Below are 26,469 nucleotides of genomic sequence, written 5' to 3' on the forward strand. Positions count from 1 at the left end.
GTCTGTTTCAGAGTGTATACGCCCTCAGAGAATTCAAAGCATTAAGAATGGGTACTAGTTCAAAGGAATCGACCCAGAATTTTTATTTCACCAGCCCCAGACAATATTAACAGTCGTCTAGGATATTATGGCCACCTCACACCCTGAATATCACAATGAAACTACGGCTACGGAGGTAGCAAATGCATTCGCGGGCAATATTCATGGGAAGAATGGTGAGTATCAGATGAACGAACTCAGGCGACAATGCTAATCGAAGTTTTGATGTTAGTTGTCATTACAGGCGTTGGTCCTGATAGCCTAGGAGAAGCACTAGCTCTTGCTATAGGAAGACAACAGCCAGCAAACCTCATCCTAGCTTCTCGCACAGAAATCAAAGTGAAGAAGGTTGTCAAAAAAGTCCGAGAAGAGACACCAAGTCTTCAAATTCACGTTATTGTCCTGAATCTTGCCTCTCAGAAATCAATCAAATTGGCTGCATCGAAGATTCAGGTTCTGGTAGATCGAATCGATGTTCTTATCAATAATGCCGGCATGATGACACTTGAGCGTGAATCGACAGAGGAAGGAATTGAGATTCAATTCGGAACGAATCATATCGGACACTTTCTCTTCACTAATTTACTCATGACGCAACTTAAAAATGCTGCTAAAGCTTCGGAGCCAGGATCAACTCGTATCGTCAATGTGACTAGTGCTGGGCATCGATTGTCTCCTATAAGGTTCCACGATTATAATTTCGAGGGGAAGGAAGTGCCGCTTGATGAGAGACCTCCTGATAATTTACCTTCCATGTTCAGCTCCACGTCAAATGGGTATAATGGGTGGTTGGCATATGGACAGTCTAAGGCGGCGAATATTTTGTTCACAGTACATTTGACAAACAGCCTGAAATCAGCTGGGATAATTTCCTACAGTGTACACCCTGGCTGTAAGCGAGATGTGTTGAGAACTTTGATCTGGTTGATGATCTTTCTAACATCAATACAGCAATTTGGACAGGTCTTAGTCGAAGTCTAGATGACATCGGCAACGAAACAATGTCGAAAACCAGCAATGTATGGAAATCTCTTGATCAAGGTGCAGCTACAATGATGGTTGCTGCATTTGATCCTGCATTGTCAGGTATGATCAATCAATCTACCGCTCTGTGGACTATTTCGCGTGGACTTATTTCCGTTGCTAATATTGAAATGCTTGCAGTTGTATCCAACCCATCGAATATCTACTTGAGTGACTGTCAACTTGCGCAGCCGGCACCTCATGTACTCAAAGAGGAAACAGCAGAGCGACTTTTCCACCTGAGTGAAGAATTGGTAGGAATGAAGTTCTATCTGTAGTAGAACGGGGCTGTTAGTAGGTGGATTAGGGTTGTCGGAAGTTCCGATGCAGTCTTACACGGCTGCAGGATAGCCCGCCTCATAAATGTCTAGTTGAAGTAAATCTATAAATTATCCTACCCCTTTTGTACACCGCTAGATATGCCTGCATGCTCTAGATAGCTCTGCTTGAAATCTAGAACTTCCCTCAGACCTATCACCTCCGCATAAGAAAAATTCCACGATGACTTATCAAGCGGCAGACCGATCGGATGTCCGAAGTGGCGACTCCACTTTATACAGCAAGCACCAACCACATCGTCGATGACGCGGAAAATAACCGACGATGCCTGACAGGATTTCCACCGAGAATTGATTTGGGGATAAGATGAAGGGCCATTCCGCCCGTGTCGGAGGCATATCCGACATCAAATCCTGCTAGACGGCATGAACCTCCAATGGTGATTTAGGATAGCTTGCCGAAGTGCCGGATGACTGCAATATGAAAGAAATCTTCGTTGTTGTTATTTCTCACTGTTGACTCTTATACGAACGATTGTCCTGTGGAGAAAGGCGATTACAACCTCCCTATCTTTATTGATCGGGATCTGCGTGAATCTTTTACTCCGTTTACCATCTCTACATTCCTGACGGAATTCCATCGAGAATTGATCGTCGTTGCGCGCATGAATTAAGAAAACATTGCCTTGAGGAAACATTGGACTTCCAAGAACCATATCGGGCCCACAGGCTAAAGGGCCAAGCTTTTCTCGCCATGAATCGCCAACGAGCAGCCGAAAAGGCCTTGCACGACCAAACGAATATTTTGCCCTTCGCTCAGCTCATGGTTGTATTCACTGGTTTAGCTACCTCATTGGTTATCACTTTCATTGATCAAAATGGAATCAGTGTCACATTACCTACAATCGCCAACGATTTGGGGGCACAGAATACTATTTCCTGGGCTGGCACTTCGTCATTGATCGCAAATACTATGTTTACAGTTCTTTACGGTCGATTATCCGATATATTTGGCCGAAAAGTCGTCTATCTTTCTGCGTTGGTGCTGCTATGCATCGCGGATCTCCTTTGTGGTCTGTCTCAGAATCCTGCAATGTTCTATGTTTTTCGTGGACTTGCTGGTGTAGCAGGCGGTGGTGTCACATCTCTTACGATGATCATTGTCTCGGATGTCGTTACTCTTGAACAACGAGGCAAATACCAAGGTGTGCTGGGTGCTTCACTCGGTGTAGGAAATATCATTGGACCTTTCATTGCAGCTGCTTTTATTATGCGCTCGACGTGGCGAGGCTTTTTCTGGATGATTTCACCGTTAGCAGCGCTTTCTGCGGTAGTGGGATATTTTCTGATCCCGAATAATGCGAGAAAAGATGGATTTCGGAAAAATATCAATCGTATTGATTGGTTCGGCCTTTTGGCATCTTCGATTGGTATCATTTTTCTTTTGATCCCCATCTCAGGTGGTGGTTCTTACTTCCGATGGGATTCGCCAATGGTCATCGCAATGCTTGTTATCGGAGGCTGTGCATTTGTTGCATTTGTTTTCATCGAATGGAAAGTCGCGTCATTGCCAATGCTGCCGAGTATGTTCTGAATATTTGGAATATTAACTTTTGGATCACTAACCCGAATATAGTTGTCTTTTTCAAAAGCCCTGTTATAACTTCTCTCCTTGTGCAAAGCTTTCTCTTGGGTGCTGTGTATCAGGCATATCTTTACTACCTCCCACTGTACTATCAGAATGCTCGCGGTTGGTCTCCAATCGTATCAGCTGCATTGACATCTCCCATGGTAGCTTGTCAGTCAATCGCCTCAATTTGCTCTGGTCAATACATCTCCCGTCTGAAAAGATATGGCGAAATCATCTGGTTTGGCTTTGGTTTTTGGACCCTGTAAGTTGACACCACCTAGCACCACATTGAGTCTGAGTTCAGTCTAACCTGCTCTAAAGAGGCGCTGGCCTTATGCTACTATTCAACGACACCACCCATCCAGCCGTCATTGCTGTATGCGTTGGGATCACCGGCATAGGAATTGGATTCACATTCCAACCAACACTTGTCGCCTTACAAGCCCACTGCACCAAGTCTCAGCGTGCCGTCTCAATATCAAACCGAAATTTCTTTAGATGTATGGGTGGCGCGTGTGGCCTTGCTATATCTGCCGCCATCTTGCAAACTACGCTGTCCTCACATCTTCCAGCCGAATTCTCCTACTTGACCAAATCCACATATTCGCTTCCTTCAAGATCAAACATTACGGATGCTCAGTGGTCGCAGATTCTGCTTGCATACACCAAGGCCTCGCATGCAGTCTTCATCTTGCAGGTTCCATTAATCGGGGTGTGCTTCCTTGCTTGTGTATTTGTTCGTGATAGGGGTCTTGAACGCCCGAAAGAACCAGAGGAGATCGAAGAGGAGAAGCGCAAAGCCGAGGCTGAACGAGATCCAGAGACAGCTTCCCCGGAAATTCCACATTCCAATATTGAAAATGATGAGAGCGAAAAGACGATACCGAAACGCACTTCCACATCTTCGGATGTCGGGGCTACATCCCCATCTCAAAATGCGCGCAGTGAGACGGGGCGGTATGAAAACAACAACTCTCACTGATGATTGGAAAATTTAGAGCGAATAGAATTTTTAGCATTGCACCTATACTCAGGCGTTTTTTTTTTTCATTGCATTCAGTTACCTGCCCATGTGGATACAGCTACATCATCGACCAGGATCTCTATGGTTAAAGAGCAAGGGTCTGATTAATTACATTGGATTATCAAATTTCAAGAAACTCTAAGATTTATATCCTTTAATCTTGTATTCCAGTTGATGGTTGACGTAGCCAGTAGTGTTACATTCATAGCGAAAGACAATCACATGGCTAATTGTATCACAACCACATAAAAATCAAATATCAGCAAAAACAGTGGCATATGGATCAAACATGATGTGAGCTGAAATTATTTTTCAGACTTAGTCTCCCCAACTGCCCGGCTCATATGATAACGGAGAAAAATATCAATGGACTCATCATCGGCCACGAAATCCCATAGTTAAGAGTATTGAAACTTGATTGACTTTTCCAATCTGGGATTGACTAATTTGATCTATCATCATTACACCGCACGATTGTTATAATTAGACACTTCGTAAATAATGAATTGTATATTTCCATGTTGGCTTGAAGTTCATCATAATGCATCAAAAAGAGTACTATCGGCACCATTCCAAAAAGTCCCAGATAACCCCTCCAGCGTCTCAAAATCCGGCATCCACAATGGATCACTCTGGTCTTGGTCAATCCAAGGCGCAAGTTGTAGAGCCATGCGAACAGCATTATCATTATCATCGTCTGGATACGTCTGTGGTCCCATACCAGCTGCATCTGGTCCCGATCCAGTGAGGTTCTCCATAGGCAACTTTTCACTAGTCGACATTCCCGGAAATCCCGTATTGAGAGACGCAGCACCATGTTGTGCAGTCATGAGCTCCGCCATTCCTGCATTCCGAGCCATTTCATTGCCTTGTAGCTTTTCCATGGCGGCGTTTACCAGTAATTCAAATGCGTCGCGATATTTCTTTACCCATGCTGCCCTCTCTCCCATGACGAAAAGCACGGTCGAGCAGGCGCGGATATCATTGCTCATGCGGACAGTCCAAACTTTATCAGTGTGTGTCCAGAGCGCATATAGAAGGGTGATGCCAGCCATGAACACAGTCTGAACGGCTAGGAAGGAGTGCCCATATTCAAGAGTTTGGTGAAGGCGTTTGTGGGATTGGCAGATTTCACCTGAAGCATCGAGGCAAATTTTGTAATAGGGATCTGTTATGGGGAGGAGGGGGAGGAAGGGCTGGATGAGAAGTCGAACGGCGCGGTTATAGTGAAGCATTGGGTAGTCGAGGTCTGAGCCCGTGAATCGGAGGAAAGCTGAGTTTTTCCATTCTTCGAGTTCGAGGTAGAGAGGGTCCATTTTGAGTCGAAGGGAAGAGAGCGGTCTGTCGGCGCGGTATATTTTATGCTGAATCCGAGAGTCTATGCGACGTAGTTTGAAGAGGTAGATTGCGAAGGTCAGGGTGGTTGTTTTACCCGGAACTTGGGATGTAGTTAGAAGAGCAGGGTCGTGGATGTCGTCGTCAATGTCTATTGGTAGGTCCAGATCGATGTGACGATCGGATATGCTGAAGGGCCGACCGAGTGACATAGATACCACCCTTTCCAAGTAGTAAACTGTCCAGAAAAGCCTTCTTCGCATCTGGGTGGTGAATGGGTCCATGCCGATTTCGTTTGCTTTTCGGTGTAGACCAAGATCGATAGCTGTCCGCATTGCCAATCCAATCATGTACCACATACCGTGGCTAGATGCAGTACGCAAATGGTATACCACAAGGAGCACCATAGCTTCGATATTTTCGATAGAGCGAGCATCACACATTGTGGGAACATATTGTAGTGCAGATGTATAGAATCGCTTTTACAAAAGTTAGTCATAGAACTGCATCTAGGCGGGCTGATCTGGGACGTACCTCGGGAGCAGTATATGCATATTTATATTTTTCACTCAATTGAAGCATGGTCGCGCCAATGGCATAAACCAGGTTCAGCTTGAAGATGGCAAATCGATCCGATCTTGTGAGATCTTCACGTTTTGTTTTAAATAATTGCCAGCGTTCTTCATGAATCCTCCATATCTGTTTGCGATCAAGAAATGGATACCGAGAATGCAGCCTTTTGAAATATGTTTCCAGCATCCTGTGTCCCATCTCATCAGTCGGAGGTTCTGGCAATATTTCATCTGCTCGTTTGTTTCTCTCACGCAGTCGAGGGCCACCGGCCGGCGGGGTGGCCCCGGGAGTGAGTCCGGTATTATTTCGCGCATTAGGATTGCTGTTAGTTGACGATGATGCTTGCTGTGGTTGCATGCGTGAAATGAACTGGTTCCAGACGCTAGTCTGGACCATTTCACCCAGATTAGCGGCTAAAGAGAGACCGGAACTTGAGCCAACGTATGCCGGTGCCTCGGACGAGCTGAGGGCAAGTAGTCCTACGATCTCACCAACTGGGTTGTTGTCTAGACCAGATGTTGTTGTCTGTGGGGTTGTATGCCCGGGTTGCGGAGACCAGGCAGTAGCAGACATATTTGAAGGTGCATTGTGGCCCGTAGATGATAAGTCGGGATGAACAAGCTTGGCTTCAAGAAATGCCACTCTTTCTTCTAATGCGCGAGTATAACTGTAGAAATGGATCAGCACACTATCGAAACATATCAACCTGCTCTTGATCGGCTCACTCATTTTGACGATCCGCATCTTCGCGCACGCTGGATTTGTCGCAGGTGGCCCCTGCTTTCCGACAGTTGGAACAGGTCGGATATTCATTGTCGCACTGCATCCTGATGATCAGTAAAGATACCGGCGATTCAAAGGAATTTTATTCTTTAATCGACCTTCTGCTTTCTGGTCTTACAGCGTGTACAGGCTGTTCGTCCGCGTTTCCGGGGATTGAAGTCCTTGGATGCAGGACTGGTTTGTCTCGAGGATTCAGGACTTGGGCCAACAGGATACATGGTTTCACATCCTTCCAAACCAGAATTTTAGTTTATCATCAGTTTATATGTCCAGTGATGTTGGTCGATATGTCTCACATCTGGTGAAGATGGAACTCGGAGGTTGCAAACGGCAACTTTCAAGGCGGGCGGAGCGCCAAGACTTTCCTCACACCACCGAAGTATGAACCCCGACTGTGTTGCGTGTGCTTCCGCGAAATAAGGATATTGAATTATATTTTTTTCTTTTTTGAGAAATAATAATAACAATAATAATAATCGATATTTCATTAGCCAGTTCTATGATTATTTGATATAGAAAAGATACAAGTTCCAGCGAAATAGCACTGGGGTATAAGAATCGGAATGTTGCTGATCTGCCGCGTAGTATATCTCTGGTGGTCTCAAGCGATGCTTTGATGCATATCTGCCATATTCCACCCCGTCAACAGTTGGTCTGCTAGACTTAGTATTGTAGATCTACCTCATGGAGGTATACCACCTGTTTAACTAGTAGATATTGGTTAATCCTAGTTATACAACATCATGATAATACATCCGGCACATCTGAGAACCAGGTCGCAAGATCCGGAAGATCAAATCTGCCAAGGAATCCCAAATCCTCCTGACCAAGTCCCATTTCGTCCCAGCTCATAAAAGGATTAATGCCCGGTCCATTCGATTCAGAGTCGCGTGACCCCTGCTCCTCAGAAAGACCCTCCATGGTATGAGCATTGGTTTCCGTCCGATCGGTGTTCTTGTTTCCCCTTGCCCAATGACTTGTGGCGAGGGTGGTATCATCGTTACGAGAGGAACCTATCATATATATTAGAAAGCATGTAACAACAGGATTGTTGAGCCATTCATACCAGCGTAGTTCTGCACTATGTGGTGGTGCGTCACTTGCAGAAACTGTAGTGAGTTGCGTGCAGATAGACTGAATAAGGACATGTTGGTTAGGACCTCTTCGCATTTCCGCCATGTTTCGTCGACGGCTTGGACATCTATTTGATCGAGGATTGAGCGGCATGAGTATGACATGATTAAAACAAACCCTGCGGTCGAGGTATCTATGCATCTTGTTAGTTTGGTTGTTCTTTTTCTTGATTTGAGCAGGTACATGAAAAAGATCGACCCACAGAATCCATTGTACCACCAAGCATCTGTTAATGAAGTCCGGTATGTCGCATGAATATGCGAGACCAGCTCAACGGCAGCCCGGACACAAGCCGCGGCACAACTCGCGGACATGGAATTGTAAATGACATTTTTCTCAAGGCCGATATTAGCCTTTTCCGAATCCGAGCCTGATTGTCGGGCGAGTCCGATACGGTCGTCTGAGCATAACTGCGTGAACATCGGGCGGTAAAGTAGAAGACGAAGGTGTATGAATCTGCAACCATTAGTAAATAGCCATAACCTGAAGGGCAAAGGACTCGGGTACCTTGCGTGCAGAACGTTACGCTGGCGTTGGAAGATGGAGTCTTGGTAACTATTTGGGCTGAGTGGTGGGTTGATATTCGTCCAGTTCAGCACGGGAGGGACATTAGCCTCATAAGTGGAAAGTTTATCGTCAAGCTCCATGATAACATCTAGACTGCTATGCTTCATTCCTCGGGGGGAGAGTGGTCGATGCTGATTAGATCGACTTTGCCATGCATTATAGATATCCGACAGAATCGACTCGAGAATTTTGTAGAGTTCAATGGTGGAGACATAAAATGTCATATAGCCAGACTTGTGGTCACAGGGTTGTCCACTCAGTGCACATGGGTCATTAGATGGTAAGTCCGGTTTCATGACTGGTGGCGATGCAGGTGAAATATGCGACGTCATGCTCGGACGGCCATAAGTCATGCTTACGATCCTGGATATAGTTGTGAGAAGGCGGAATTCAACATGGGTTTAGGTTTCTTACATATCCATGATAACACATCCATGCCAGGTGCGATGCCTGACTTCCTGTTCCAAAGGACTGATAGATTGTTGAGTTGCAGTCTCATGTAGACCTAATCCCAAGGCCACACGACAGGAAAGCCCGATCGCATTCCAGCATCTATTGGGGTATGGCGTACTTTGCAGAAGAAGAGAAATGATTAGGAATGTCTGCACAACACCAATAGTCCCAATATCAATAAGATCAAGGCCGACAAAACGCTTCGATCGGAGAAAGAATGAGTAGGCAGCTGCCTCGCGCTCCGCAGCTGGGATGTCCGAGAAATGACAGCCCAGACCAAAAATAGCATTGAGCGCACAGTGGAAGACAATCGACTGATGACCGGAATCGAATGAGCCTCCAAGGCCAATATTCAATTCTGGCAGCTGAGGCTTTGGCCACTTGCTCGATCCCCACAAATTCTCGTACGCTTGCTCAAAACTTGGTCGATGAAAGAAGGGATACAGGCAATGTACTCGATTCCAATAGCATTCGAGGAGATGATCTGCCAAGGATCGTGGAGGCAGTGAGAAATCGTCGAATTGCAATCCCAAGGTTGGCGTTAAGCAGTCTCGCCAGAGGCCAGTGTCTCGATAAGAGCCAGCCCCGGCACTCCCTTCCATTTGCTTGAGGGTCTGAAGGTAGGATCGTATGGGCATGGAGTCTTTGGCAAGACGCATGAAAGAAGCTACTGATGAGTTGCCGTAGTATTGTTCTCGAGGGGATTCGTTACTTTCACCGTCTTCTCCGACAGATATCGCTCCCATTGCTGTAATGTTGTGAGAATTGATAGATGGTGATGAATAGGCGTTGGCAGAGGGGGTCTTTCCAGGCTCATGAGGAGCAAGTGCTCTGTGTGGTGAAACCGCATCAGGATCAGAATTCCCCAAGCTGGAATGTGTCGAATGTATAGATGGCCGATGACCAGTCTGCGCTCCCATGCGTGATGATATAGCAGTCATAGCAGGGCGTATCTGATCTAATATCGTGGCATGAGAGCCCAGGCCTAGTAATCCCTCTACGGCCACAGATGTTCTAGACTCCTGATCCATTGTCTCCGCACTTGCTTGCCTTTCTTGACCATCATCCGTCGCCTTCTCTTCTTCATCTGCATTGCGAGGAGGAACTGCAACTCCATTCTGCGCGCAAATGTTCTCTAACTCGCGAATACGGTTGTGTAGAACCTTGAGATAAGCATCATTGCTAGCTGAACGTGCGTTCTCGATCTTGTAGACGCACCGATCTATCGGATAGGCCCGTCGAGCGCATGGCCCACAGATCGGCTTTGCCCCGTCGCACCGAACTTTTTTGTCTCTACATGATTCACATGCCAAAGCAATTTTGCGACGATGCGGGGTCTCTTTTTTGATAATCTTCCTTCGCGAAGACGTAGACGAAGACATGGTCACCTGGCTCACCGAGGCTTACGGTCGAGACTTAAGTCTAGTTCGCCTGCCATTCGGGGCCGGGAGAACCATTAACTGCACAAACAGGGGTCCCCTGCAAGTGATCATGAGATATTCGTAACCCCGGATTGTTGGGGAGTACGAATACAGTTGCCTGGATATTGATCTCGTCTTTTTCAGGCTCACAATGCGAAGATCATCGCGTCGCTACTGAAGTGTGGAGAAAGCAAGAAGATGCGAGCTCGCAAGTCCCGGGATTCACCCGGATTGGTCACGTGGGGTATCCAACCCTTCGTGATCAACTATGAGTGCGTAGTCCATCTTTAATTTTTTTTTTGTTATTGATGGCATTAATAGATTGACATGCAAGTAAATAATATAGAAGGTCTTTTGCGCCAGAAACAAGCTTCTCGTGCATGTCAGTTGTGCAACTGCAAAATTCCCGACGAAGTACAGTCAGGGGTTTGTGTCCGGGATGTACCCGGACTCTATTGACGCCCGGGTGTATTCCGGGATTGACGTAGTACGCCGGGCCTTTTCTTCCAAAATCGCAAGTCCCTTTCATTTCTCCATTTTGAATCCTTCAATCATAAGTCTATCTGCTCTCAACAAACTCTAGTTCAGGACTAGACCCCTCTTGCATATGCCATCTGATGTTACTTGGCGTACTTACACGAGTTGATCATTTACCCCTACTCTCCCCCGGACTCAACTTCTTCAACACCACCCACAAATGCAGAGACACCTCCACACTTTGAGAGAATCCATCTTACGCCCAAGATACATCTCCTAACACCTATTACAAATGTCGACCCAACATCTCACCGAGGGTCATATTCGTGAACCTCCAGCATGCTGTCCAGGGCATGGTACCTCATCCTATAACAAGGAACAACCCCGTTGGCCTGTAGAGACCGGTCTACAGTGGGGGTCCGATCCCAGTTTCTGCTATCATGGATTCTCTTGCCCCATCGGAACGTGGACAGAGGAACGAGTAACGCAGAATTTAATGCGTAACATGATGCATGCCGCCAACAGCGTCACCGTCGATTTTGGGTACGAATTCGAGTTGCCCACCTATACCCCCAACTTCCTGTCAGATCCCGCGGATGTCATTCGATTGAAAAAATTCGACTTCTCCTCCGATTTTCAAAATGAACAAAGAATCAAAACGCCTTCATTAAGATCAGCGTCTTTGTCGACCGCTGCATCCGTCGACGCAAGTAGCCCGGAAATGATCAAAGAGGAGAAACGACCCGCCGAAGAAGAAGTGAAAGAAACAGCACCAGCGAAGAAAAAGCGCAAATGTGTTCAAAAACCAGGACAACAATTATGTCATTGTCGATCTGAGAAGAAAAGAAGAGAGGCTGTCACGCGGGGTTACCAAGAATTATCTGACTTAGTCCCCGGCTTGAAAAATCACAACTTCACTCGCAAATATATACTCGATGAGACAGCGAAGTATATCACTGCACTTTTGCAAGGGAATGATGATTTGAAGGGGCAGTTGAATGGTATGAATACGTATGAAGAGTCGAAGACATGGCAGCTTTTCGACAAGGACGATCTATGATTTACGATCATTATTTTCATGTACATATATTACTAGGGAAGGAAAATTGTTTTATTTACAACAAATCCACAATTTGAAAATTCATTCGCATCAATTTTAGGACTGGATGGCCCTGAATTCGTCAATTAGTTTTCTGTATTAATACAAGTCTTACCGTCGCGTGAGCAGCGCGGCACGTAGTCAAACACGAATTCTCTGAAATCACTACTTAGTGGCCTACCATGAGCCAATTTGGGTATATAAAGGTAGGCTACTTCTATATACTAACGAGAACCCTACATCCTCAAATTCATCTTTCAGTTGTATTTCTTGCTACCTAATCAGCTGGTTACCCTTTGGCGCCTTATCAAAGTCGCGAATATCTACATCGACACTCTGCTTGTTTCTTCTTCATTCATGAACTCATTCTGTGACCCTCAGAGGATGAAATAAAGTCTGCCTTTTGACGATGTTGCGTAAGAAAAATGTGACAACATCAAAAGTTCTGGATATATTATCGCTTTGACGAAGACATCTACAATGAGATTGTACTTTTTCTCACCAAGCATTGTTTCCCTCGCCAATGGGCTAATTCCAAATTATTTAAAGCTGGCGGCTCCAATGGTTGCTTTCTCACGACGTTCACCGATATCAATACCAGTGGCGCTATCCTATTCTAAGATTCCCTATGCCTGGCGATCATAGGTTTCCCGAGGGGAAAGTGCGCAATGAAGTCTCTTTTATGCAATTCATCACGGAAATTTCACAGACAATTTCCATCCCAGTTCCATTAATCACTCGCTAGGAGTAGAGGCGTGTGAGCCCCTCAAAATTGGACCCTTTTATAATCATGGTCTATATGACCACGAGAGAAGAATGTCTGATGTTCTCGAGACGCCGGGGCGTTGACCAGAACAGCGTCCAAAAATAAACTTTGATACTGACATGAAAAAGCCGAAACACATTACAGGGAACTAGCCAATATTGTCTTTTCTCTAACCACACTATCTGCAAATCGTATTAGTTTTTTGAAACGGACCGGCAAATCAGCGTCGGAGTGGGAAGTGGCATATCGGCCACTATCCATGTCCATGAACGAAATTGTACAGTTAGGAGCGCTACCTCGATCGAAAATGCCGACCACGATCTGCGATAAAACGTTTCGTACTTTGAAGTCCTAGCAGAGCTACATATTTCACATATCAAATACCAAAGGAACGATGCTATAGAGTCGGCCGACGATTGCCGACGCAAATTTCTTGCTAGATTCATATCTCGGGGACTTGTTCGAGATCAGGAACTTAGAGAGAAACGGATATCTCATGAGAATGGTCCGTTTCCAGTTTGGTGCGGCGATCTTCGATCACAGAATATTTTAGTCGATAAAAACGAAAATGTCGTTGGTGTGGTGGATTGGGCGTTTTGTACTGCCCCGGCTGAATTTGGTCGTGTTTCACCCTGGTGTCTATTTCTCGAAAAATCAGAATACTGGACCAAAGGTCTTGATGAATGGGGTATACAGTATGAGAGACGGCTTGAGGTCTTTCTTCAGGCACTAGGTACCGGACTCGGAATTAACGATCTGATAAAAACAAGCGACTCTCTAGCAAGATGTGACTTAGCTGGGAGAGCGGAGACTTTTGGATTATGTATGCTGCAAGGAGCAATTTTGCTTTCGGCCTCATCTATTGGAAGAAGATTTGACCAGCAAGTTTTTGGGCCCGATAATTCTGACGACAATATATGCGATGCATGAAAGAAGAGACCTCATCTCTTGGGACCTGAAGAGAAGGAAGAAATGGAAAAGTACGTGGATCTGAAGCTCCAGGAGAAAGAGACAAGACATCTCTTTTGGGATCTGGAATATATGGTTAAGATGGAAGCTTGATTGCTCTTGTCAGATAAGATGGAGAATAGATATCTTGCTTGGTCCCGTAAATTGGAATAAACTGGATGCTCTTGTGTCTAATGCCTCGTATCCAGTTCCATTATTCCCTCGGTAGGTTCGCTTTATGCTCCAACTACTTCCAGTGAGATTTTAAACTTTCATACTTGCATAGCGCATAATCGGCCATGATTTACTCCTGGGAAACCCTAGTCAAAATCAGCCGGGTTAGTACAAGTTGGTAGTGCCCTAGCAGACTTCGAGTGCTGTCTACGTAATCCGGGTTCGACTCCTGGGCCTGGCCTTTCTTTTCTTTTTGTCCTTTTACAAAATACATAGCTCTAAGTACTCTCTTTTTCTTGAGGAAATACGTATTCCATTTAAAATCTTTCCCCCTTTCTCCCTATGTACTTAAGTGGCATTCTTTATTCTATTCCATTTGGTACTTCCCAGAAAGTGCGATTATCTCATTGCCAAAACATGGCAGCTTCCTCTTTGGGAACCAAATGATGCTACTCCCGATAATGACATCAGTTGTCTGCTTTTACTAACCTCCTTGTGCCGGAGCTCTTCCATTATATCTTAATCAAAGTCACGGTAAATATCACAGTAACGAACTCCAAATTAGTACTGATATGAGGCCATGGATGCTATAGAGTAATATAAATCCGGCGTACGTATAAAATCGGCAGCTAACTATAAAGCAATTTCAGGAAGTATAAGCAAAAACACCCATTCCTCCTCACAAAGCTGGCGCATAAGTAGCCAGTCCCTTAGCAAAACGCTTAATCTGCATAGCATAATAAGTCTGCACAAGGTTAGTAAATCTATCACCAATCTTCCTCTCAAGCAGAAAATAAGAAGAAAAAAGGGCTGCCAGTTATATGGCAAAGCATAAACTTACACTCTCAGCCCCAGCACCAATAATATTTTTAGGCAGAAAGCCCGCATACCAAGGCACTGGCACTTTCGACAATGGCATAACAGCCTTCTCATCCTTAACACCTTCATCCAACAACAAAAGAGGGAATGCAGGCTCAATAGCAGCAGGTCGACCAATACCAACAAGATCACAAGCCCCATCTTCAATAGCAGCTACACAACCCGCTCTCGTCCGGAATCCACCCGTTAACATAAGAACTAACGTCGGATGTCTCTCGCGCACCGTCTTTGCGAATTCAAGGAAAAAGGCTTCACGGGCAGCAGTTCTCGCTGACTTTACAGGGACTTTGGCCTCAGGGCTCGAGGTCGGATATCCCATCATGTCAGGACTCTCGTAAGTTCCGCCACTAATTTCCATGAAGTCGATTCCAGCGTCGACAATGAGGGAGATTTGGGTCATTGTTTCTTCGAATGTAGAGGAGCTGTGATCTGCGGAGTTAAGCTTGATACCGATTGCGAAGGACTTGGGTACGACGGCACGGGTTTTGCGGATGATTTCTAGAATGAATCGGGCTCGTTTTTCGGGTGTTCCGCCGAATTCATCTGTTCGGAGATTTGTCTTGAATTTTTCAAAGAATTTAGTTTCGAGTCCCCCATTTTTATTTTATATCTGGCTCGAGGATCCAAAATGATATGCAGTTGTTCACTTCTTACCTTTGGGCTTAGGAATTGATCTATGTCAGAATTAGATTAGCAAATATCCTCACATAAACAATCCCTTGTTCGGAAGGTTCATACCAATAAGATACCCATGTGCTCCATGTAACTCCACCCCAGAGAATCCCGCATCAGCCATAAGACGCGCAGTATCAACGAATTTCTCAATAGTCCCCCAAACCTCATCCGTACTCATAGCCCTAGGTTTCGTCCAAGCAAGCATACCAATCAAACACTCAATCCAAGAATCACCCACGGACATTGGCACCGCAGACGGCGCAATCGTCGACGCAAACATTCCCCGTTTACCCGCAACCCGGAACGACTGTCTACCAGGATGACAAATTTGCGCAATGGCAGGTGTACCATGTTGTTGGCAGGCATTTGCGTATTTCTTCCAGCGGGATACGAGAGCTTCGTTGGCCTTTGTATCGTCTAGTCCGTGATATTCACCGTCTAGAGCTGGGTCGAAGGGACTTCCTAGGTGGTTGATGTCGACTTGGATGTTGCCGGTTAGAATACTGCCCCAGCCTCCGGAAGACCATTTCTCGTAGGCTTCGACTAGGGGGGTCTGGGTGGTGGGATTTAGCCATCATTTCGGCCATTGCCGCCTATGCGAGTGTTAATTTCTTTTGGGATTGGAATGGATTGGATTGGTGTATTGAACCTTTGATAGACGGTTTGGTAGGACAAGTCCGCAAGGAAGCTTGACGGGGTCTGAGAGTGGTGAAGGCATTTTGAGATGCTGTTTCACGGGGTATCTTCTTTATCTGCAAGTATTTAGGTTGCGATGCTGGAGTATCGTTGTATATCAATGTGGTTTTGGTGCGTGATCAAGCTACACACCCTCACTCAAAATGATTCAATTTCAAAAGTAGCAGTTCTTGAAAATTGATCTTATCAATTCCAGAGCAGGACCCTACAAATAAAAGCTAATGGGGGAAAAATAATCTCGGTGGATCCGCTCGCCACGCGGAGAGATAGACTCTCCGAACCCAGACCCGGTCAGTCCGTGATGAAATGATTTAGACCGGTCCCCACCAACATTTAACGTCTTCTAACATGATTCTGCACTCCGCATGGGGTAAAATACTCAGGTACGATACAGTGGGGAAATATTCAATGCAGCTAGTCCACACTAGAGAGTACAATTAAGGTATGCATTACGCCAGAGTTGAATTGGTTGTGGGGCTCTGCAGAGTCGGGGGGTGAATTGCTCCGTGCATGTGAAGATCGGAAAGGACCCGGAGAGTGCAAGAGTAAATTGAACTGATCGGATTGGATTAGTCTGAATTGGAAGAATTCAGGGGGAACTTACCTTGCAGTGTCTGTTTAAATAAGTTATAATCCTGACTTACCCAGTTTTCTATGCTGAATATAATACAGTTGTGGATGCATTGTTGTTGTAGTATGCTCAAGGTGATATCAATTCACCTCGGCTCATTCGGTAACCCGAGATAGAACGGTTAGCCACGGAGTAAACCAAATATTTAAGAGTAGACGTGGATCCAAATACTGGTTTCTCTTCTAGAAACACACTTCTACACTGCTACGATTTTGCTTGCAAGGTTGAGTGGTATATGATATTCGCCTTCATTCATGATTTTGCTATCCTACCAATGCAGGGTAATGCGACGATGTCAAACGTGAGGGTATATCACGAGAAGACCAAATGAAATAAACATGAAGGGGTAAACATAAAAAAGGTGCAAGGGAAATAAACAGAAGAAAAAAAAGAAAAGAAAACCCAAATCCGACCCGGGAATAAACGCTGAAAAATGAAGAGAAAATGTGCAGGGGTTCTCACGCAGTGAGCCTGGCGCGGAATTAAGACATGAACAGATGCACTATAATGGAGTCACACCATCGACAAGATCCAGTCCTGCCGATAGCAAGGTTGGTATTGGTCAGAGAAAGACCTTTTTACAGCTTGGAACCGTTCTCGTCGGTGGGAGAGCCGTTCAGAAGTGGGGACAAGTTACCCAGGCTGGACAGCAGGTGGCCGACTTCACGCTCCAGGGAGCGAACCTCAGTGTGGGGGTCGTACATGCGGGACTTGATCCAGTTGTCGAGATCGGCGTCGGACATGCTGCGGAGGTGGGTCTCGCGATCAACCTTGTCGTTCTGAGCAGCACGGATCACCTTGCGGGTGACGACGATGCTGACCTCACGGATGCGGGTGATATCGGGGTAGAGCAGACCACGCTCAATCTCCTCAGCAGTTAGGGCAGCAGAGAGAGACTCGCCAGAGGCATAGATCATGCTGTCGGTGACACGGACGGACTTGGACAGAATGCTACCCAGACCGATACCAGGGAAGACATACATGTTGTTACCCTGGCCGGGGTAGTAGGTGCGGGTCTCGCCCTTGGAGTTGGTGAAGGAGAAGGTAGGGAAGGGAGAACCAGAGGCGAAGAGACAACGACCGTCAGTGTACTTGACGGCGGACTCATAGTCACACTCAGACTTGGAGGAAGGGTTGGAGAGGGGGAAGATGATGGGAGCAGTATTCCAGTCAGCCATCTTGGTGAGGATCTCGGGAGTGAAGACACCACCCAGAGTAGACAGACCCATCAAGATAGTGGGCTTGACGTGGTCAACAACCTCCTCCAGAGTCTTCCACTGCTGGCCAGCATTGTCCTGACGAGCAAAGTAGACCTTGTGGTCAGCGAGCTTGTCACCACGGTCAGCAGTGACGAGACCCTTGGTATCAACAAGGTAGAAGCAGCTGCGGGCCTCATCCTCGGTCATACCCTCACGCATGAAGAACTCAACGATCTGCTTGGCAACACCGACACCGGCCGAGCCGGCACCGAGGAAGACAGCGCGGTGGTCCTTGCATGGCAGACCAGATCGCTTAACAGCATTGATGACACCACCGAGGATAACGGCGCCGGTACCCTGGATATCGTCATTGAAGCAAGTGTAGGTATCGCGGTAACGCTCCAGAGCGGGGAAAGGATTCTTGAAGTCCTCGAATTGGATAACAATTCTAGAATAAGCTTCGTATTAGCCGAGATAGTCCGAGTAGACCGAAAGATCCGAATTTCCTTATGAGGAAGAGAAAAAGACAAAATATGAGGAGAAGCGGATGAGGGGAAAGAGGAGAACGTGTGGAGATCATGCGGATCACGGGGATCTACCCGGGAACACGCGAGATCCCAACGAAAACTCCACGAAAACCACATCTGCAAGCAAAAGTACGACATGTGTACAATGTGAAGATAGGGCAAAAGCAAGAAAATGAGAGGACAATCACTTACCCAGGCCAGCGCTCGGTGAGAGCAGCCATCAATTCATCCATGAACTCACGTTCCTCCTCGGGGCTGATCTTGTCACGACGGCTACCCATATACAGCGGGTCTTCCCGGAGAGACTTGTTGCCAGTACCCAGATCCAAAGTCAAGGGGAGAGTGGCCTCGGGACGAATACCAGCGCAAGCAGTGTAGAGAGCCAACTTGCCAATGGGAATACCCATACCGTTAATTCCCAGATCACCCAGTCCGAGGATACGAGAACCATCGGTGATACATGTGATCTCGACATTGGGCTGGGGCCAATTGGCAATAACAGCAGCCAGATTTCCCCGATCCTCCCAGCTCAAGTACATACCTAAATGAGTCATGTTAGCTTCAAAACGTTTCTTTGGGCGCCATCCCGGTTTCATTTCGTGGGGGAAATGGATCCGCCTCGGTGGAAGCTATAGAATTAAACTTACCCTCGGGTTGCTGGTAGATCTCGGACCAGCGTTGGCAGGCCTCACCTACAACGGGAGTGTAGATCAAGGGCGTCAATTCCTGCAGGGGTCAAGTTAGTTTCCGATGTCTATTCCCTTTCTGTCTAGCACATGCGATCCAATCACATGAAAGTTATGATGCTGAGACTAGCGTGATTCTGGACGTACTCTGAGGTGGTCGGTGACCAGACGGTAGAAGAGATGAACATTGTTTTTGCGCAAAGTGCTGAGATATTGGAACTTGTCGATAGGTGTGTTCTTCAGACCCAGCTGGGCCAGGCATCTTGTCTTTTGTGTCTCGTAGCTCTCGGCGCGGGGAGGAGTGAGGCCGTAAGTTCGGAGGTACTTGCGAATGTATGAAGGGTTGGCAGTATCATAATTGGCGTCACTAAACGGGAAATAATCATATTAGACCTGAATATAGAGGCTATATCGCTAGCTATGCTAGTTGCTAGATGTTCTTGCTGTACAATGGCATATGCGACAGAACAATGACTTTGGTGATTTGATTATACGTACGAAGGAGTGGTAGAGTGGTTCATAAAGGACGTCGCGTGGACGGGTCGACTTTGTTGAGGAGAAAAACGAGCCATTGTGTCAGACTGAGAACGGGCAAGCTTACTCGTCGCAGAAGGGGAAGAATGATAGAAAGAAGAGAGACAGAGACGAGGCGAGCGTGGCATGGTTTTAAGTGCGCGCCGCACACTAGGCGTCCGCTGGAACACACGAGTGCACATCATCCACGACATTCCGAGCAATGAGAATCCGCCGGGACGGCAAGAGGGGAAAGGGGACGGTCAAGGCTCAGTAAAAGACGAAGCATGATTTGGAGAATCGGGAAGAGTCGGGGGTTGGGAAGGGGTTACGGCGTGGGACCTAGATGTGGATATTCGGTGATGGCAGCGAACCGTTGCGCGCGGAGTGGAATGGATCAGATCGGAGGAGCTTGAGCAAGGGTGGAGCAGGGCAGCAATATCACAAATATCACCGGCATCAGTACAGAGATCATCAGTCATCCATCTGATGAATACCCCGTACAGTTCAGCATCATGCCGGGATTGCTTTGCTCTGTTGGGGAGATTTTCGTATAAAGGGGGGGGGATTCGGAATTAGCCCTAAATCGTGAAGAGGGATACACGGTATCGCGGGTCCCAGTGTGAGGAGTTCCATGCTCATACAACAATTCTGTACGGGCAGAAAAGCTGCAGACAGTAGAGTACACGGTAGGTCTCGAACTGCATTCTCCGAATGAAAAATGGAGGATTGTGAGTGGTTGATATGGCGGGGGACAGACACGACGATGGATCCACCAGCTGATAGACTCCACTTCAGCGAGCTTCCAGAGCCGCAGTTGATGCCGAAGTGGACCCTCTCGGTGCAAATTGAGTACAGGCTAAACTCCGAGTTTCCACTGGAGTAGCTGACCAATTACTCTGCCATCGAATTTCCAGAAGCCCTAACTTATCCAGAAGAAGCGGGGCCCTTTTGCTCTCCCCCAACAGACTATACCTACAAGGGCATCTCCGTACGGGACCCGGCGTGCGGAGCCTGCCGTGAATGAGTTGGGTTTCTATGTAAATGGAAGTGTGTGATAGGAAAAGCACTACGGAGCTTACGGAGCACTCTGGCCCTACATTGTGTACTCCGTATTGTCGGGCGGAAACGATGGAATTGATGGAGTCTCTCTCGAAAGTTGACCCCGTTTCGAGGGTTTCGAAGTTGGCCGCGTTGACTAGGGCTGTTCCGGCCTTGTGAATGGCAGAACCCGCCGAATGGCGAATTTGTTGATTTGCAGGATTTTTTCTATTTGGGCCATTTTCCTTTTTTTTTTCTTTCTTTCTTTGCCTCTTTGTCTTATTTACTATTTCCGTTTTGATTCGAATAATTTTCTGCTTATTCCCTCAAGCCATTTCTTTTTTTTTTCTCGCCCCCTACATGCGTGATTTTTGGGCGAGTCATTAAAATTCGGAATGCCCCCTTGCACCAATGCCGTGTACAATGATGTCGCCCATTCAATTACCTTTTTCAGCAAGTATTTTCTATAGTTACGTAGTGAATGTAGCAAATAATGAATTTCTTTTTCTTTTTGCATTGTTGTCTTATGGCCCTAGATTCAGGGTCAAGCTTTTTTTTTCGCTGTCAATAATTCGCCTACTATTAATAGCGGGTTGTCGGGGAGACCCCTGCAAGATGATTGGCCTGTTTCAAGTCAGTGTTTACTGTATGGGATACAAGGCACATTTCAGTCAAGTCCTCTTCGCACTCGGGATATATGTGCATACTATTTTACGGCCAAAGTTTCAAAGTCTATATATTATAATAACAGACAGCATCAAATCTTTAGCGTCTCAGCATGGTAGAAGGTCAAAGTACAAGAAAGTACACTCCCTACAATTAGGGACTCAGTCAGCAATGTGCAAGTATCAGCCCACGCGAGTCATCAGTTTGGTTTAGCCCGGTGGGGAAACGGATGATCGCCGTCCTTCAACATCGCGCAACCCGGCGCCGGAATGATACGTAAGTTGGTGGGTGCACAGCGCAAAATGTGTGGAAATTGTCTAGGAGATCCCTTGGGTCGTGCAGGGCTGGATTATTGAATCTTGGCTAAAGCTTCTCCATGGCTCTACCCGACGCATCACATTGCCCTGGCAGGGCTGAATGGAGCTGGATTTTCGAATTGCTTGAGCTATCACGTTAGACAGCTGAATTATTCCTCGATCCGTTCGCTCCAAAACTTACCATATCGTTGTCAGTCCGTTCGATAATAAATTAGCATATTACATGGTATATATGACATTTGACGTATATCGCCAGTTGGTTGTGGGTGATGAATAGCCTCTGATTTTCAAAGTAACTAGTCCAAAGTTGAACGTGAACAGCCTTCATGCTGATTGAAGCTGCCATATGCTGTGTAAACTCCCGTTATCCCCATTCTGGCGAGAATATACCATTAGAGGCGTACGAAGACACCGTGCTTCATAGGTTGTTGGCGCACAGATCCCGGGTGGAGTACCATTCGGCAGAGAACCATTCCATTTGAGGCTTTTTTGACTTAGAATGAAGATCTCCCTGCAAGGCTATTGTGTCTTGAGCGGTTGATATCGTCATCCATAGAACCCTGGCATAAATGTCCAGACTCTTTCTCGGAGATCATATGAGCGATCTCTCGCATAACACTTCTGTACCCATCGTCCAGGCGACTCTCACACTTTGCCTTATGCTGGATGTTTCGAAGATTGGCCAAAGTTCGTTCCCTAGGGTCATGAAAAAGAAGAAATTCTCCTTGGGTTGACGTTACCCATTATTGACGCAATCATTGCCGACTTCTCTGACACAATACACGAACGAAAAGAAGGCGTTGTCTCATAAATACAAACAACAAATATTCTGGCTCCTTCTTCCCTTCGCTTTTTTCAGGGCGTTATGGAAGCACCGTCGCAGCCCATGTAGTGCTCTAAAATCTGGTTCCAAAAGGCTAACCATTTGATAGTTGACCGGCTTCAAGATATCACAACTTTCTCCGACGCGGATAATCTACTGATGAATTGCTATCCTGCATCGGTTCAGATCTTTATGGAGGGAGATGGGATCTACCAGATAGAAGACTTCTCAAATCTACGCCGCAATCGCAAAACTCCTGTATATGACAGATCAGACAGGGACCCTTGAGAAGATTATGAGAATTTTACAGCGAATGCAGTGGGCTGGCCCCAAGAGGGGACAACATATCGAGGATCTGTTCGTAGCGAGCAGCTTGTTAGCTCAACGAGAACCGCCTCCGAGACCAACAAATAATCCTCATCCGCCTACAAATATCGATAAAAAGGTGGAGAAACCACCCTCAGCCAGCCAACCTTCCGGGGTCCGAGAACCAACTATGGGGATCTTGATTCTTTAGGGCGGGGTTGCAAGGATGGATTCATCGATTCATATGTGGTCTCAACTCTTGTGTAGAGCCAGTTTCGCATCATGAGTACATTTTTATACTATAGCTGTTCTTATATTTGTAATGCTTAACTACTAATAGACCTGTACATAATATTGGATATTATAGTCCAAGTTTCTAGAGACAGCCCCCGGGCTACCTTTAGAAGGGCTGAATGTATCCTTCATCGATGATACTAGGGACTTTTGGGCTGTGTATTACTACCTAGTCATAATGGGTATCACCTCGGTGGAGTACTACAATGTTGTAACATTAGTATGGAGACTACGCTTTTTTTGCCGTTCTTTCTACGTCTCTTTCTATCTCCTCCGAGCCTTCAGTCAGAATGATCGTAGAAACGAGAGCCGGTAGGCCAAAGAGGTCATCAGTTCATAACTTTGAGACGAAGTGTTCGTCTCAAAATCAGGGTATACTACGGTAGGTGATATATTTTGGTAATCGCTTCTAGCGTGAGTTGGTGTAGGCGGGTGCAGCATCGGGATGTAATCTGACCCAAGCATTTCGAATCGTTCAATGATTACATACTGTTGAAACCACTAGCATCAATCAGTGGTAGGCAGTTCTACATAGAACTTTTGCATATTGGAAGAGTGTTGTATACTTCCCTCTAAGATTAAGTCAATGTCGACTCTGATTGGCTCGAGCTTCCCCGGACTCGCCGATCGTTGAAGACGAACTCGAGACTACATTCATATTCATAGCGTAGTGAATTATGAGTATAACGGTCCTTAATACTTCCCAGATCATGAATATATTCAATGTAGTCAAGATAATGGATGCTATTATAATTTAGTGAATACTGCTAATACCAAGGGGTATTGCAGTACTGTGTACTACCCGGTGTCGTCATCGCCAAAACAGGCTGACTTCCCTGTAAGACAACTTCAACCTCAATTTCAACGTCTTCTTCTCTTCTCTTCTCCTCCCCTTTGCCGCTCCATTCTGCTAAAGTAGCTGCATAGTTGAACCTTTCACAATTCATTTCATCTCTGTTGTTCTAAAGCTTCCCCTGCTGGCATTTACAGCATGCCTGGAGAAACGGAGCCCCTGCTCCCTCGCTACGAGGATGACACTGCACGCCAGCGTCAACTTCATCAGAAGCTCCACTCTTACCAGATGTTCCGTGCTCTCTCCGAAGGTTACCTCCCATCGACCGAGCAAGCAATTGCCAACCTCCGTACCCTCCTCGCGTCGGATATCCTCAACGTTCGTAATCAAGACATTGGCTCCGTCGGTCGCCAACTTGTCCGGGACGCTCGCCTCTTCATCACCTCCTTAATTGAGTTCCTACATGACAAGAATGCTTCTGATAAGCTCCAAAACTTCCTCTGGCGTCTCTCTCGAGCACGTGTTGCAGTTGATCAGTCTCGCGTCTCACAACAAGCCGCCCATGTGAAAGCTCGGGCTGATACAAAAGCTGGTGGGTCTTCCTGCTTATCTTACACACATCTTGGATCACCTCCGCTCGTTGTTCTTGGCAAACAAAATGGCTAACCCGACAGATTTATGTGATAGCATACGATAGTTTCCGCACTGTGGGAAGTCTATTGCTTACCAATGCCGATTTTCGCCTCTTCGTCGATGACATTGCTACCGTCGGCCGCCAAGTATTCGCGGATACTGCATCTTCACTTGCAGAGGCATCCGAAAATGTCGCGCGTGAGGTCGAGCCTTCACAAGAAGAGCAGCGTGCATTAAATGGACCGGGCGCTGATGAGGGTCGAGAATTATCTGGGGAACAGGTCAAGGAGGAATTCGGCCATATTGTTGATGTTGCTGGGGAGGGTGTCGCTCATACCGGCGAGGGTGCCGTGAAAAGTGCTCGAGAGCATCTCTCCGGTCGAGAAAGAGATACTTTATTGTATCGGCTCAAGAAAACAGTCCAAAATCTGCGGGAGAGATCTGACTATACGGATTCTGTTTCGACCATTGCACAACTGGTTCAGCGATACGCTGCTCTCTACGCTAATGCGTTAGAGGATACCGCTGATGCTGCACAAGAGGATATTCAGATCAACGATGACCTCAAACAGGCAGTCGACCAATTTTGGGATCTGCTACGATCATTTGGAAGTGAAGAAGAATGGGATAAGTTGCAGCAGAAGTTCCACCACCTGCTACGACATGCGAACAAGGATCCCGAGTTCGAAAAGTTGATGGGAGAAGCCGGAAATTCTCTCCAGGATATGCTTACCGACCCCGAATTCTTCAATCATGCCCCTGAGAAGCTCGATGAACTACAGCAAAAATCTGAGCGAGTCAATTCAGAAACTCACCTTCGTCGTGATCTAGATGAGTTCCTACAACAGACCAAACGTGCCTTGCGATCTGTACCCGATGACCCCGCGGTCTCGAAGTTGATTAATGCGACGAGGAAGATCTACCAGAATGCCTCAAAGGCCTATCATGACCATCAAACTGACCTACCAGCCGATGTTGCTAACGTCATGCTCCCTATCATCCTGAGGGCTATCCAGTACATTCCAATTCCTCGCTTGGAAATCTCCGCTCCTGAAATAGATCTTCTTTTGGAAAATCTGATACTTGAGCCGGGACATACTGTTAATTTTTCCTCATTTTTACCGTATCGGATGCATCTCGTCACGCGCAACGACATCGACGTTGTTAAAAAGCACTCCAAGCGAACGGAGACAGACATCAAAACTGTCTTTAATGTTACAGTCCAAGGCCTGAACATCAGCGCTCAAGACTTCGGTTACTGGTTGAAAGCCCATAGCGGTCTCCTCTTTTACTTTAGGGATGAAGGCGTGGCCAGTTTCTACCTTGACCGTCGAGGACTGGATATAACACTTGAGGTTGAAGTTGGTCGTAACCGCCTCGAGCAGATATTCACACTTCGTGGTGTCAGAGTCCGTATTCATAAACTGGACTATAATGTTTCAAAAAGCAGATGGCGCTTCCTTCTCTGGATTACCAAACCCTTCCTTAAACACCTTGTACGACGTACCCTGGAGAAGAAAATTGCCGAGGAAATCGTGAGCGCCGCCTTCGCCCTCAACAGGGAACTTGTCTTCGCTCGAGAGCGCCTTCGCGCAACTCGTATCGCAAACCCACAGGACCTAGCAACATTTGTACGAGCCGTCCTTGCACGTCTTAAACCAGCCGATACCGATGTGGAAGCTCGGGTCGGCATTGATCCTCCAAAGACTGGCGTGTTCAGCGGAATTTATGCTCCAGGAAGTATCGTCAAGACGTGGCACGAAGAGGCAACTCGTGCACAAGAGATTATTGAGGATGGGGATGAAACACATGGATTGGGATCTACTTGGCGAAATGATGTGTTTGATGTTGCGGGATCTCGATGATACCTCGGTGATTTTCAAGTTTTTCGGGTGTTTGGGTGTTCATGAATAATGATGTATGACTCGGATAGCAAATGAATTAATTTCTGTCTTGTTTGTATGAAATTTCCCCGTCGTTTTCCTAGAATCAGCCTGGTTCCATCTTCTTTCTACTACAGCATCACCACACGTGACCTAGTATATCCCGATTAGGTAATCCCAGAT

At 46.5% G+C, this 26,469-nt stretch overlaps 8 protein-coding genes across 8 annotated transcripts; 4 read left to right on the forward strand and 4 right to left on the reverse strand.

Moving 5' to 3' along the window:
- Positions 1 to 127: 127 nt before the first annotated feature.
- N7469_003772 (short-chain dehydrogenase) lies at positions 128 to 1,340 on the forward strand (the record flags this gene model as incomplete). Its single annotated transcript, XM_056642692.1, has 4 exons — positions 128 to 215; positions 272 to 931; positions 991 to 1,125; positions 1,204 to 1,340. 4 exons carry the CDS (start codon positions 128 to 130, stop codon positions 1,338 to 1,340), a joined length of 1,020 nt encoding a protein of 339 aa, XP_056502104.1.
- Positions 1,341 to 2,094: 754 nt separating this feature from the next.
- On the forward strand, positions 2,095 to 3,952 carry N7469_003773 (putative MFS transporter; the record flags this gene model as incomplete). The annotated part of the gene is made up of 3 exons (XM_056642693.1): positions 2,095 to 2,923; positions 2,977 to 3,232; positions 3,292 to 3,952. 3 exons carry the CDS (start codon positions 2,095 to 2,097, stop codon positions 3,950 to 3,952), a joined length of 1,746 nt encoding a protein of 581 aa, XP_056502105.1.
- Positions 3,953 to 4,530: 578 nt separating this feature from the next.
- N7469_003774 (putative C6 transcription factor) lies at positions 4,531 to 6,728 on the reverse strand (the record flags this gene model as incomplete). Its single annotated transcript, XM_056642694.1, has 3 exons — positions 4,531 to 5,808; positions 5,864 to 6,569; positions 6,628 to 6,728. The coding sequence occupies 3 exons, from the start codon at positions 6,726 to 6,728 to the stop codon at positions 4,531 to 4,533; spliced, it is 2,085 nt and encodes a 694-aa protein (XP_056502106.1).
- A 982-nt stretch (positions 6,729 to 7,710) lies between these two features.
- Positions 7,711 to 10,087, reverse strand: N7469_003775 (fungal specific transcription factor domain-containing protein; the record flags this gene model as incomplete). Its single annotated transcript, XM_056642695.1, has 5 exons — positions 7,711 to 7,952; positions 8,022 to 8,275; positions 8,327 to 8,749; positions 8,801 to 10,002; positions 10,058 to 10,087. The coding sequence occupies 5 exons, from the start codon at positions 10,085 to 10,087 to the stop codon at positions 7,711 to 7,713; spliced, it is 2,151 nt and encodes a 716-aa protein (XP_056502107.1).
- A 942-nt stretch (positions 10,088 to 11,029) lies between these two features.
- Positions 11,030 to 11,797, forward strand: N7469_003776 (basic helix-loop-helix domain-containing protein; the record flags this gene model as incomplete). Its single annotated transcript, XM_056642696.1, has 1 exon — positions 11,030 to 11,797. One exon carries the CDS (start codon positions 11,030 to 11,032, stop codon positions 11,795 to 11,797), a length of 768 nt encoding a protein of 255 aa, XP_056502108.1.
- A 2,606-nt stretch (positions 11,798 to 14,403) lies between these two features.
- On the reverse strand, positions 14,404 to 15,996 carry N7469_003777 (Aldolase-type TIM barrel; the record flags this gene model as incomplete). Its single annotated transcript, XM_056642697.1, has 5 exons — positions 14,404 to 14,469; positions 14,566 to 15,162; positions 15,258 to 15,277; positions 15,342 to 15,831; positions 15,928 to 15,996. 5 exons carry the CDS (start codon positions 15,994 to 15,996, stop codon positions 14,404 to 14,406), a joined length of 1,242 nt encoding a protein of 413 aa, XP_056502109.1.
- A 1,187-nt stretch (positions 15,997 to 17,183) lies between these two features.
- Positions 17,184 to 19,938, reverse strand: N7469_003778 (NAD-dependent malic enzyme; the record flags this gene model as incomplete). The annotated part of the gene is made up of 5 exons (XM_056642698.1): positions 19,516 to 19,938; positions 19,165 to 19,384; positions 18,979 to 19,057; positions 18,524 to 18,872; positions 17,184 to 18,252 (listed from the first exon to the last, which is right to left on the reverse strand). Exons 1-5 carry the CDS (start codon positions 19,743 to 19,745, stop codon positions 17,184 to 17,186), a joined length of 1,947 nt encoding a protein of 648 aa, XP_056502110.1. The 5' UTR covers positions 19,746 to 19,938.
- Positions 19,939 to 23,968: 4,030 nt separating this feature from the next.
- Positions 23,969 to 26,268, forward strand: N7469_003779 (uncharacterized protein; the record flags this gene model as incomplete). The annotated part of the gene is made up of 2 exons (XM_056642699.1): positions 23,969 to 24,362; positions 24,458 to 26,268. 2 exons carry the CDS (start codon positions 23,969 to 23,971, stop codon positions 26,266 to 26,268), a joined length of 2,205 nt encoding a protein of 734 aa, XP_056502111.1.
- Positions 26,269 to 26,469: the final 201 nt, after the last annotated feature.

The sequence above is a fragment of the Penicillium citrinum genome (assembly GCF_028827155.1).
Source record: "Penicillium citrinum strain IBT 23319 chromosome Unknown utg000003l:1.0-4596430.0:1.0-4598250.0, whole genome shotgun sequence".
NCBI lineage: Eukaryota > Fungi > Ascomycota > Eurotiomycetes > Eurotiales > Aspergillaceae > Penicillium > Penicillium citrinum.